The sequence below is a fragment of the Diabrotica virgifera genome, chromosome 8 (genome assembly GCF_917563875.1).
Source record: "Diabrotica virgifera virgifera chromosome 8, PGI_DIABVI_V3a".
Taxonomy (NCBI): Eukaryota; Metazoa; Arthropoda; class Insecta; order Coleoptera; family Chrysomelidae; genus Diabrotica; species Diabrotica virgifera.
The window spans coordinates 110464565-110477574 of record NC_065450.1 but is presented as its reverse complement, the minus strand read 5'-3'; the positions used below and the strand labels follow the sequence as shown (position 1 = coordinate 110477574).

Genomic DNA, 13010 nt, shown 5'->3' with positions numbered 1-13010 from the left:
TCCAAACAGTATCATATGCTGCTGTTAGATCTATAAATACTGTTGCTGTCTTTTGTTTCTTTTGAAAACTAGCTTCTATAAAAGTTGTTAATGACAGCACTTGGTCCGTACAGCTTCGATGAGGGCGGAAGCCAGCTTGTTCAATGGGGACATTTTCTAGTATCCTGTGACTAATTCTGTTGAGGAGAAGCTTTTCTAATAGTTTATATACCATGCTGAGTAGAGCTATGGGGCGGTAGTTTTCTGGCTTATCGTTTGATTTGCCCGGTTTCGGAATTGCAATTATCTTTGTTCGCTTAAGTGAGAAAGGAATGTTTGTAACAAAATGAACTTCTGTTGGAGTGATATACTCCAACAGAAGTAATGAAAAAGAAAAGAAAAGACTAAGTAATAAAAAGGAAGAGAGAGTGGGATGTGTAAAGAAAAGGGTTGGTGGCTTCTAGGTTGAAGCCGAAGTAAGAAAATAAAAAATACTTCTTTTCAGTAGTACTGAAGAAAGGGGGATTAGAAGGGATAGAAGTAAAGTGGGAAGAGACAGAGGCAAACTGAATAGAGTTGGCTAGCTATAGATGCAAGAGAGCAACTTGACACTCAAGGATGGATACGGCTCGTTTGCATGCCTGTCGAAGAACAGTAGCTCTATATAGATAGTAATGATGACTAAAAGATGAAATAATAAAATAAGAATAATGTACTGAAAATGAATGGAGATGACTAATGACTAAAAACGAACAAAATAAATAAAACTAACTAATCATGGGCGCCATGAAAATGATCTTCGATCATTTTCCCAGGTATCTTATACTGCTGTCAAATATTAAATATATTAAACCTGTAATAATGAACATAAAGGAATAATAAAATTCATGATATACAAAATAAATACATATTTATTAAAAATAACTACTAGATTTTTAACAATCTCTGAGTTAAACAAGTTCATATTATGTGACTCTAACATGACAAAAGTTTGCAAAAGTTATGTTCAACCTAAGATAACAACAATGTTACCTGTTACAAAATTACAGGTATAAGTACCTCTCACTAACATATAGGGTACAAAATTACATAAGTCTTCTACCAAATGGTTATAGTACGCCTGCTACGTACAACTAAAGGAAACTGACAAAGATGAAAATACTACAAATAAATAGGCCCAAGCCTCACTAAGGGAAAATACAATAATGAATAAATAAAGTTAAATATACAATTGACTAAAGTAGAAATGAAGTTGAGATAAATACCGACGATGACCTAAATTAACCGAACAAATGGAATAAAGCGAATAACAGTAAAATATTTGGGAAACAAGCTAGTAATATTAAAAAATAAATTTACCCGAATTACATAAACCAATATCAAAGCAATAATAAAGCATTAAAAACGTAATTTTCTCTAGGCTTTTTCCTGTGCACAAGAAGTTACCGTAGATACAAAGTTTGGGAACCAAATAATCTAATATACAAATATGTCAAAAAAAACCAGAGGTAACCTAAATCTGGAAAAAAAACATAGTGTATTTAACAGATAGTCTGAAATATAAAAAAAACCAATAGTTACTAAAACACCTCACTAAATGTTCCCAAACGAGGTTGCGGTTGCATCCTAGGAAATGATGCACCAGGATGGTGCGACTCCATGACTCCTGTAGGCCCAGGTGCCAAGACGAAAATTGAGCTGGAACGCTCCCATAGCTTGTTCCCAAAAAGACGTATTCCCATGATGACTTGACTGTGGCTGTAGTGGTTTCTCTAGGTGGTCAAATAAGGTCTATGACTTCATGGTAGGGTTTCTCCCAAATGGCTAAAAACATTCCCAGTTTTATTTCCCATTTTAAACATTAGCAAAAAGTAAAGGGAAGAAGAAATAATTGAGGAAACTTTTTAGAAGCATTAACATAGAAAAACCGATCATTAAGATGGAACAAAAACTAATCTCAGGTAACCTTGAACTATTTTGAGTGTGAACACATGAACAAATAATGATAAATGTGAAATTTGAATATGATTTATCTGAGGGAATATCTGTAAAAATATATAGAATTTATAAAAATATTGGAGGTTCAATAAATTTAAAACCTACAGAGAAATGATAATTATTTCTAATATTAATTGAGAATTGCATATGTTTGGTTATGTCTAACCAAAAAATATATTATATAATTTTCCTTGAATGAATATTCAATAATCGAAATAATCTACATAAAATCCAAATAATGAGTTGACTAAGAAATTTAACAATGAACCTAATATCTCAAAGGTTCCATCACAAAAACCAAGACTATACATAAAAAATTACTATGAAAAAGTAGATCTCACCGAATGATTCCTATTTATACTCCAACAGGAGTTGTCACCCACATGTCTCCTCACTCCAGACAATCCCTGGTGGTAACTTTTTACTTTACGTTAAATTTCTTATGTGATAAAATAAGTTGGAGGAAATCATCCGCCATTCTATATGGTATATCTATTCGACACCACAGCTCACAGTCAAGTAAAGAACGAGAGGCGTTTCTCCGCCAAGGTAAACGTCAAATTCTCTCAGAACCCGAATAATTCTAGATAGGTGGAGTACGTTCCATCACCGAGGTATGACGTCACCTCAGTGGTCCTATACGAGAATTTAAATGAGACCGAGGGAAAATAATAATAATAATTATTAAAGAGCTACTTTCGTAACGTGACCGTTACAATCCCCTTCTACTTGGGAAAAAAAAATTTTATCCATAAAATTTTTTTTTTCTAAACTTCAAAATAATAACAACTAACTTTGCAATACATAGTCTAACAATCCACGTTGATTCGCAAGATTACCAATAAGCATAAACTAATGTTCAAGGAGAAATAAATAAATACATGACTCAAACTCATACTAAAATGTTACTATGTTACTCTCTGCTACCCAAATATTGACATAATATTGCTTAAAAGCCAAAACAAAACTAAATACGGTACTAACGTTCATAATAATGCTAAGTGTCGAATTGGGCACCAAACCAAAATTGAAATATCCATGGACATCAGATTTATAAAGGATATATCCAAGGACGGAACAACCAGGAAAAGGTGTGAGCCAATTCGATCCATATCACAAGTAAATATATCAAAGTGAATAAAAAAAATCAGTAACTAAAATAAGTAAAGAATTGAACACTTAATCCAAAATTGAACTAACAATGGACACCAGATTCATAATAGTATATCCAGAGAAGAACAATCAGGAAGATTTATGGAACAACTCTCACTAATGCCAAATAATACTAATAATAAACATACCAAAGGAATCCAAAACTCAATAACCAAAATATATGTGGAATCGGACACTTAATCCAAAGTCGAACTATCAGTGGACACCAGATTCATAAAAGGCATATCCAAAGAAGAACGACCAGGCAAATTTATGGACCAATTCACACCAATACTAAACCACATAAACAGATCAGGTCTACGTACACCCACATCCGGTAATACGAACCTATCCAACTAAATACACAAAATAAATGAAGAATCGGACGCTTATCCAGAATCGGACTATCAATGGACACCAGATTTATATAGGAGTATATCCAAAGAAGAACGATCAGGCAAATTTATGGACCAATTCTTACTAATACTAAATAAACTAAATTATTGGATCCAATGGTAACTAATACTGAACAAAATAAATAAATTAGGTCTACATACACCCTCATCCGGTAATATGAACCTATCTAAACTAAGTAATCCAAAATAAGTCAGAAAAAAAATTACTAACAGACTAAGTAACAGAGAGGTAACCAAACTAAATCAAAGGTAAGATAAATACCTAAGGTATATTGACTAAAATATAGAAACTACCTAAACTTAATTTGTGCTGGTATTCGCGAACTATAGCATGTTGCTACAACAGATGTAGGAGAATAACCAGACTCAGATAAGGTACCAATAATGTAAGAATAAGTAAGAAAGAAAAAGAATAAATGATGAACTCATAAGTTTTATGACACTATGATAAGTGATAGAAAAAAAAAATATGTGATAAGTGATAGGAAAAAAAAATTGACGAGAACGGGCAACCAATTTTAATTAAAACTGCAGATTCATGCGCTCTCACATACGTGATTCATGCGCTCTCACATACGTGGAATTATTCAGGAAATGTTCCAAAATCTAAATAACAAAACTAATGCCTAAGGAAAGAAGTGGGAATATACTCAAATGAACAACTCATTTGTCTAAACACTCCAAATACTGACTTAACAAACCTACTGCGTATAGGGATAGTCAACAACAAACATAATATGAAGTACGAGATAAAATATAAACTAAATACTTCCCTATCAAATTGTAAATATGTAACTGGAATAATTGGACTAATTAGACAAGAATAGTTAGGACATGATGATGAATAGACATCTGCATACTCTGCCATGAGGACATAGATTACGAAACCGGATAGCAATGGCCAATTGCTGAATTTCGAACCCACGTACTCACTCACTAGCATTAACAGAGTAAGGACAGGCTAGTCCACAAGAAGAAATCAATAAAAGACTTAAGAAACCATACATACTCACATCAACATTCCAATCTAATTCCAGAATCATAGTGTGTAGGATAGAAGGATATAAATTATTATAAAGTGTTTAAGATATTGGAGACAAATGTTAATAGAGTAACCCAATAACAAATTAAAAACCACATCTTTCCAATATGGCAAATTCATAACTAGATATAAAAATAATGTAAAAAAAATAGTAGGTAATCAAATATTCAAAAATAATATAACCTGAGATATGGTAGTGCAACATAGTTCCATAATAATATCCATATTAAACAAGAGTACTTGTATGAGTTCACCTATCCAAATATATATAAATATATAATAATCAACAACCCTTCTAACTTAAGGGTTAGGTGTGCAAAAACTAGACAAAAATACAAGTGAAGTTCTGATTAATTGTATAATCCTACTGACAGGATTAGCAATTAATAACATTGACTCATAATAATAATTACAATGCACCATGCCTAATACCCAAAAAAAATTAAACTCATACATAAAGTACTACATAATAATTAAATTAATAAGTAATAAATTAAAAGTCATCAACAACAAAGCCAAAGATGAAATCAAGCAATGTATGTAGGTACCTGCATTATCAGATGGTAAAAAAAAATCAGACTAAAATTTCTAACCATACTAACGATTGAGCTAAGCTAAAGACAAACAGAAGAAGAGATTAGCTTGAACGACACCGTTAAGTTAATCTTCTTCTGAGGATTGTTCTAAACTTAATAGAAAAAGTACCAATGTTTCTAACTAATAAAAGATTTATGTTTAAATCTCAACCTAAAGTATCTGATTTCTATGAGCATTATTTTATGGTACCCACATTGATATAATATTATTATCAACAATAATAAAACTAGAAACTGAGGTGGATAATGGAACTACTTTACTATACAATAATTATAATTGTTATGTTTAACACTACCAATTAAAGAAAAATAATTTGGATGACCATCTGTAATCATCCGAACCATGCGAATTCAACGTATCATGTGTAGAAGCTAATGTTGTGGACTGATTGTGCTTTGTGGTGTGTGCCTGTCTTACCAAACAACCCAAATATCAAAAATAACAAATATAAAATATAATCTAAAGTTTGTAAGACAAAGATACATATGGAGAAAATATTAGCGACACACCAACAAATCAAAATGCCAGCAAAATATATAAATAATCAAATCAATAAAGTAAATAAAATACCTAAATACTGAAAATAATTTCTAGTTAGGTGTAAAATATAACCACACTAGAAAAAAATGTATGCATATATTCAACGATTAATTGTACGCGCAAACGTACTACCATTGGTAGAAGGAATAAAAATTTAACTAATAGAACATAATGTCAGTTATGTATACTCAATCTAAATACATAAATAAGTTTCCAATAAAAATACAAAATCCAAACTAAGATATGAGCTGTACCACTAAAACTAAAAATGAGGTATCGAAATAAACTAATCGAAAACAAAAGCAGTATAAGTCTACCTGTTTAGTATTAATAAAAATAAAAAGACCAAAAATAAATCAGAAATAACATGTATACAAAGATATCAAAAGTTAATAAAACAGAAAATTCCAATAAAATAAAAATGAACTAAAAGAACTACTGTCTTAAAACCATAAACGGTTGGCACCACGCATTGGGCAGCCAGTGTAACAAAATGAAGAAAACTTCTGTTGGAGTGAAAGTAAAAAGAAAGATATAGGTACTCCAACAGAAGTAAGGAAAAAAAAGAAAAGATTTGGTAACTAAAAATGAAGAGAGATAGTGGTGTGTGGGGGAAGAAAAGGATGAAGTGACTTCTACGTTGAGAAGCCGCAATAGGAAAAATAAAAAATACTACTTTTCAGTAGTACTGAAGAAAGGGGGATTAGAAGGGATAGAAGTAAAGTGGGAAGAGACAGAGGCAAACTGAATAGAGTTGGCTAGCTATAGATGCAAGAGAGCAACTTGACACTCAAGGATGGATACGGCTCGTTTGCATGCCTGTCGAAGAACAGTAGCTCTATATAGATAGTAATGATGACTAAAAGATGAAATAATAAAATAAGAATAATGTACTGAAAATGAATGGAGATGACTAATGACTAAAAACGAACAAAATAAATAAAACTAACTAATCATGGGCGCCATGAAAATGATCTTCGATCATTTTCCCAGGTATCTTATACTGCTGTCAAATATTAAATATATTAAACCTGTAATAATGAACATAAAGGAATAATAAAATTCATGATATACAAAATAAATACATATTTATTAAAAATAACTACTAGATTTTTAACAATCTCTGAGTTAAACAAGTTCATATTATGTGACTCTAACATGACAAAAGTTTGCAAAAGTTATGTTCAACCTAAGATAACAACAATGTTACCTGTTACAAAATTACAGGTATAAGTACCTCTCACTAACATATAGGGTACAAAATTACATAAGTCTTCTACCAAATGGTTATAGTACGCCTGCTACGTACAACTAAAGGAAACTGACAAAGATGAAAATACTACAAATAAATAGGCCCAAGCCTCACTAAGGGAAAATACAATAATGAATAAATAAAGTTAAATATACAATTGACTAAAGTAGAAATGAAGTTGAGATAAATACCGACGATGACCTAAATTAACCGAACAAATGGAATAAAGCGAATAACAGTAAAATATTTGGGAAACAAGCTAGTAATATTAAAAAATAAATTTACCCGAATTACATAAACCAATATCAAAGCAATAATAAAGCATTAAAAACCTAATTTTCTCTAGGCTTATTCCTGTGCACAAGAAGTTACCGTAGATACAAAGTTTGGGAACCAAATAATCTAATATACAAATATGTCAAAAAAAACCAGAGGTAACCTAAATCTGGAAAAAAAACATAGTGTATTTAACAGATAGTCTGAAATATAAAAAAAACCAATAGTTACTAAAACACCTCACTAAATGTTCCCAAACGAGGTTGCGGTTGCATCCTAGGAAATGATGCACCAGGATGGTGCGACTCCATGACTCCTGTAGGCCCAGGTGCCAAGACGAAAATTGAGCTGGAACGCTCCCATAGCTTGTTCCCAAAAAGACGTATTCCCATGATGACTTGACTGTGGCTGTAGTGGTTTCTCTAGGTGGTCAAATAAGGTCTATGACTTCATGGTAGGGTTTCTCCCAAATGGCTAAAAACATTCCCAGTTTTATTTCCCATTTTAAACATTAGCAAAAAGTAAAGGGAAGAAGAAATAATTGAGGAAACTTTTTAGAAGCATTAACATAGAAAAACCGATCATTAAGATGGAACAAAAACTAATCTCAGGTAACCTTGAACTATTTTGAGTGTGAACACATGAACAAATAATGATAAATGTGAAATTTGAATATGATTTATCTGAGGGAATATCTGTAAAAATATATAGAATTTATAAAAATATTGGAGGTTCAATAAATTTAAAACCTACAGAGAAATGATAATTATTTCTAATATTAATTGAGAATTGCATATGTTTGGTTATGTCTAACCAAAAAATAAATTAATATATAATTTTCCTTGAATAAATATTCAATAATCGAAATAATCTACATAAAATCCAAATAATGAGTTGACTAAGAAATTTAACAATGAACCTAATATCTCAAAGGTTCCATCACAAAAACCAAGACTATACATAAAAAATTACTATGAAAAAGTAGATCTCACCGAATGATTCCTATTTATACTCCAACAGGAGTTGTCACCCACATGTCTCCTCACTCCAGACAATCCCTGGTGGTAACTTTTTACTTTACGTTAAATTTCTTATGTGATAAAATAAGTTGGAGGAAATCATCCGCCATTCTATATGGTATATCTATTCGACACCACAGCTCACAGTCAAGTAAAGAACGAGAGGCGTTTCTCCGCCAAGGTAAACGTCAAATTCTCTCAGAACCCGAATAATTCTCGATAGGTGGAGTACGTTCCATCACCGAGGTATGACGTCACCTCAGTGGTCCTATACGAGAATTTAAATGAGAGACCGAGGGAAAATAATAATAATAATTATTAAAGAGCTACTTTCGTAACGTGACCGTTACATGTTACCTGACTGAAGTATATCATTAAAGAACATTGCAAGCCACTGTTTCGTGTATGCACCACTGTGTATCAAGAACTCTGGATGAATACCATCAAAGCCAGGTGCTTTACCTGATTTCATTTCTTTCAGCGCATGTGTGATTTCAGAAATAAGTATTCTTGCTGAATATTCGGAGTTCGTTCTGTTCATTTGTTTTAATGCCCTTAAGTCTCTTTTCACGTTGGTAGTATGTGTTCGATCTCGTGGAGCTCTGGATAGAGATACTATATGGGAGGCAACCTTGTTAGGAGACATTTTAGACTCTCTGGATTCCAGCTGGTTAGCTCCTCCAATTTTCCGCAACAAGGACCATGCCTGCCGGCTTGATTTTTTGAAGTCAAGGTTTTCGACAGTCTTTATCCATTTTTGGCGTCTAGCTGTATCGATGTTGTGTAAAAGCTCATCGGCTATTTCTCGGTCACCACTTTCGAGAAACTTCGTGTATAAGTCTTCACATGTTTCAGTCCATCCAGGCACATATTCTTTGCGATACCCTCTAGGGATGGTTTTCTTGGCAGTGCTTATTACTGCGCCCACAAACCTCTCATAATGTTTGCTGGTTGGAGGGACCCAGCTCAAGGTCCGGTCTAGTTGTTCAGAGAACTTCTTCCAGTTTGCTTTTCTAAGATTCCACCTGGGTAGAGGATATGATCTAATTATTGGAATTGATATTCCGATGGTGATAAGCACCGGACGATGTTGAGTATGTGGGAAGTCTGCAAGGACACTTCTCGCAGTTGTTAGTGGTCTGTCATTGGTATCTTTTGAGACAAAACATAGGTCTGGGTTATATTCTTTTCTCCATGCAGCTGATTTAAATGTTCCTCTGTCTTTGGCATCAAAAACTAGGTATGTGTTTTGCTCTTCGGACCATTCTACTAGTGCCTCCCCATTTTCATCATTCGTGGTGTACTTCCACATTTCGTGGTGGCTGTTGAAGTCGCCGATGTATTTAGTAGGATGTGGATGAGTCTTTAGCACTTCTGGGTTCCATGTAGTGGCTGGAGGTTTGTATATGTTAACTACGGTAATATCTCCAATCTTGGTGACTACTTCATGTATATTATTCTCATTGGAAGCAGAAAGTAGGAAACCATTTTCTATATTGCAGCGAATGTAGGTTGCGACGCCGTAATGTTTATCATAGGTGGCTCCCAGTAAATCGTAGCCAGGTATCTTTCCTCTTAAATCAAGCTGGACTTTGTCTTCAGTATGGGTCTCTTGTATGGCAACCAGGTCAATGTCGTTATCGTGTAGGATTTTTTGCAACACTTGGGATTTTGCCTGGCTTATGCAGCGGTGAAATAAGTGTACTCTTTTAACTAAGTTTCAAGCTTTCGAAAATGTTTATTTTCATCATCAAGAATAACTGAAATAAAGTGCTACTGTTAGTACAGCATCCTCGAAAACATATAGTACAAGGTGTAAAGGTTTAAAAACTTACGTTATTGAGATTTGCTTTCCGTGGATGTTATACTCTCAGGTTCACGCACCACTCATTGATTGAGTCAAATATTAAAAAATACATGGTGTAAAAGACCAAATTGACAAATTATTTTACACACTAACACATAAGAAAAAGACAATTAAAAAGATTTACATGCCACGTGTGCCGGCAACTGTGAAATGTGAGGTTAGAAGTCAATGTCATTCCTGGACATAGGCAAATGACACCACTTCTTCTTTTTTCTTTGTCTTATGTAGTACTAATACTTTAAGAATACACATCAAAAATTTACCTGACTTTTGTTTGAAGTTGAAAACCAAAATTATAAATAATTTACATTTCAATGCATTGAAAGCTGGAAACTTTACAATGAATCAGATGTTGAGACATCATTGAAATGAGGATAGTTGTCCAAACATAATAGATATGAGTAAATAGAGCTTAATTGATTTATGTCTCTCCTTTTATTCATTGCATTAGAATTCTGCGAAATGAAAGCCATCTCTAAGAACAGTCTTTTAGTATAGTTGGATTCAGAAGCTAAAACTCTGACCGATTCGTAATTCATTTTGTGATGTTCTTTATTAACATGTTCGGCAAGAGCAGATCTTTCAGGATATAATCTGCTATCACTGCGGTGACTAACTAAACGACTACCTAAATTGCGTGCGGTTTGTCCAACATATACCAAATTACAGTTGTTACAGGGAATCTGGTAGACAACGTTAGAACAATCCCTAATGTCACTCTTGTCCTTAACCTTTGAAAATATAGATCTTGAAGTTAAAGATGTTTTAAAGGCTATTTTCAAGTTAGGGATGTCTTTAAACAGTCTAGCCAGTCTGGGTGTTATGCCTTTAACGTATTTTAAAGAAGTATATAAACAATTGGCATTTTGTTCTCCGCTTGTAACAGTAATTTGCAACTCATCATTATGGCGTATTATGTCAGGGGTCAAACTGAATAATATCTTGGTGACTAGGTGTTTTGGATAAGAGTTGTCGATAAAAAGGTTAGACAGGATTCTCAGGTTCTTCTGATGGCAAGAAGGATCACTGATAGCTATGATTCTAGCCTTCATTTGCTTAATCAAATTGATTTTTATTGAGTGTCGATGATATGACCAATAGTTAAGAAAACGTCCAGTCATAGTTCTGGACGTTTTCTTAACTATTGGTCATATCATCGACACTCAATAAAAATCAATTTGATTAAGCAAATGAAGGCTAGAATCATAGCTATCAGTGATCCTTCTTGCCATCAGAAGAACCTGAGAATCCTGTCTAACTTTTTTATCGACAACTCTTATCCAAAACACCTAGTCACCAAGATATTATTCAGTTTGACCCCTGACATAATACGCCATAATGATGAGTTGCAAATTACTGTTACAAGCAGAGAACATAATGCCAATTGTTTATATACTTCTTTAAAATACGTTAAAGGCATAACACCCAGACTGGCTAGACTGTTTAAAGATATCCCTAACTTGAAAATAGCCTTTAAAACATCTTTAACTTCAAGATCTATATTTTCAAAGGTTAAGGACAAGAGTGACATTAGGGATTGTTCTAACGTTGTCTACCAGATTCCCTGTAACAACTGTAATTTGGTATATGTTGGACAAACCGCACGCAATTTAGGTAGTCGTTTAGTTAGTCACCGCAGTGATAGCAGATTATATCCTGAAAGATCTGCTCTTGCCGAACATGTTAATAAAGAACATCACAAAATGAATTACGAATCGGTCAGAGTTTTAGCTTCTGAATCCAACTATACTAAAAGACTGTTCTTAGAGATGGCTTTCATTTCGCAGAATTCTAATGCAATGAATAAAAGGAGTGACATAAATCAATTAAGCTCTATTTACTCATATCTATTATGTTTGGACAACTATCCTCATTTCAATGATGTCTCAACATATGATTCATTGTAAAGTTTCCAGCTTTCAGTGCATTGAAATATAAATTATTTATAATTTTGGTTTTCAAACTTCAAACAAAAGTCTGGTAAATTTTTGATGTGTATTCTTAAAGTATTAGTACTACATAAGACAAAGAAAAAAGAAGTGGTGTCATTTGCCTATGTCCAGGAATGACATTGACTTCTAACCTCACATTTCATATTTGCCGGCACACGTGGCATGTAAATCTTTTTAATTGTCTTTTTCTTATGTGTTAGTGTGTAAAATAATTTGTCAATTTGGTCTTTTACACCATGTATTTTTTAATATTTGACTCAATCAGTGAGTGGTGCGTGAACTTGTCACCTGAGAGTATAACATCCACGGAAAGCAAATCTCAATAACGTAAGTTTTTAAACCTTTACACCTTGTACTATATGTTTTCGAGGATGCTGTACTAACAGTAGCACTTTATTTCAGTTATTCCTGATGATGAAAATAAACATTTTCGAAAGCTTGAAACTTAGTTAAAAGAGTACACTTATTTCACCGCTGCATATCCCAATAACCTCAGAATTCCGTTTTCTCCGTTGTCAGCAGACTTCTTTTTCCTTATATATATATATATATATATATATATATATATATATATATATATATATATTTATTTTTAGCATCTCATGACGTCCCCCCATGTTAAACTGTAATCTCTCGTGGCGTCCAGGTCTTCGTGGACTCCAATATACGGTTGCCACGAGGATTTTCTCTAAAATTTATCGCAGGTGAAAGGTACCACTTCCTACAATGCCTGAACAAAATATTGGCCGGATGTCCTCAGACACTTTATCTGTATAATAATATACACATTACTTGGGGCAGTTGCCGTCAGGCGCGCCACGTTTGCTTGCTGTATATCTAAAATCACTTTAATGGTTTTGATGACGTCCAAATATATATTTATTCATTTTAAGGTTGTCGCGGAATCCGTATATTTCAGT

At 33.3% G+C, this 13010-nt stretch overlaps 1 protein-coding gene across 4 annotated transcripts; it reads right to left on the bottom strand.

The window, feature by feature from the left end:
• Positions 1-872: 872 nt before the first annotated feature.
• LOC126890764 (uncharacterized) lies at positions 873-10426 on the bottom strand. Of its 4 annotated transcripts, none has more exons than XR_007700454.1 (3): positions 10107-10426; positions 2319-10031; positions 873-1803 (listed from the first exon to the last, which is right to left on the bottom strand). XR_007700454.1 is itself a non-coding variant. In XM_050659943.1 (2 exons), the coding sequence occupies exon 2, from the start codon at positions 9581-9583 to the stop codon at positions 8618-8620; it is 966 nt and encodes a 321-aa protein (XP_050515900.1). In that variant the 5' UTR covers positions 9584-10031; positions 10107-10426; the 3' UTR covers positions 873-8617. The 4 variants fall into 4 exon arrangements, 1 of the variants encoding a protein (XP_050515900.1); XR_007700453.1 differs by having other exon boundaries at positions 873-7726; positions 8245-10031; XR_007700455.1 differs by having other exon boundaries at positions 8245-10031.
• Between the last annotated feature and the right edge of the window lie 2584 nt (positions 10427-13010).

Coding starts and splice junctions, on each gene's coding strand:
- LOC126890764 (XM_050659943.1), bottom strand. CDS start 9,583: ATGTGGAAGTACACCACGAATGATGAAAATGGGGAGGCACTAGTAGAA.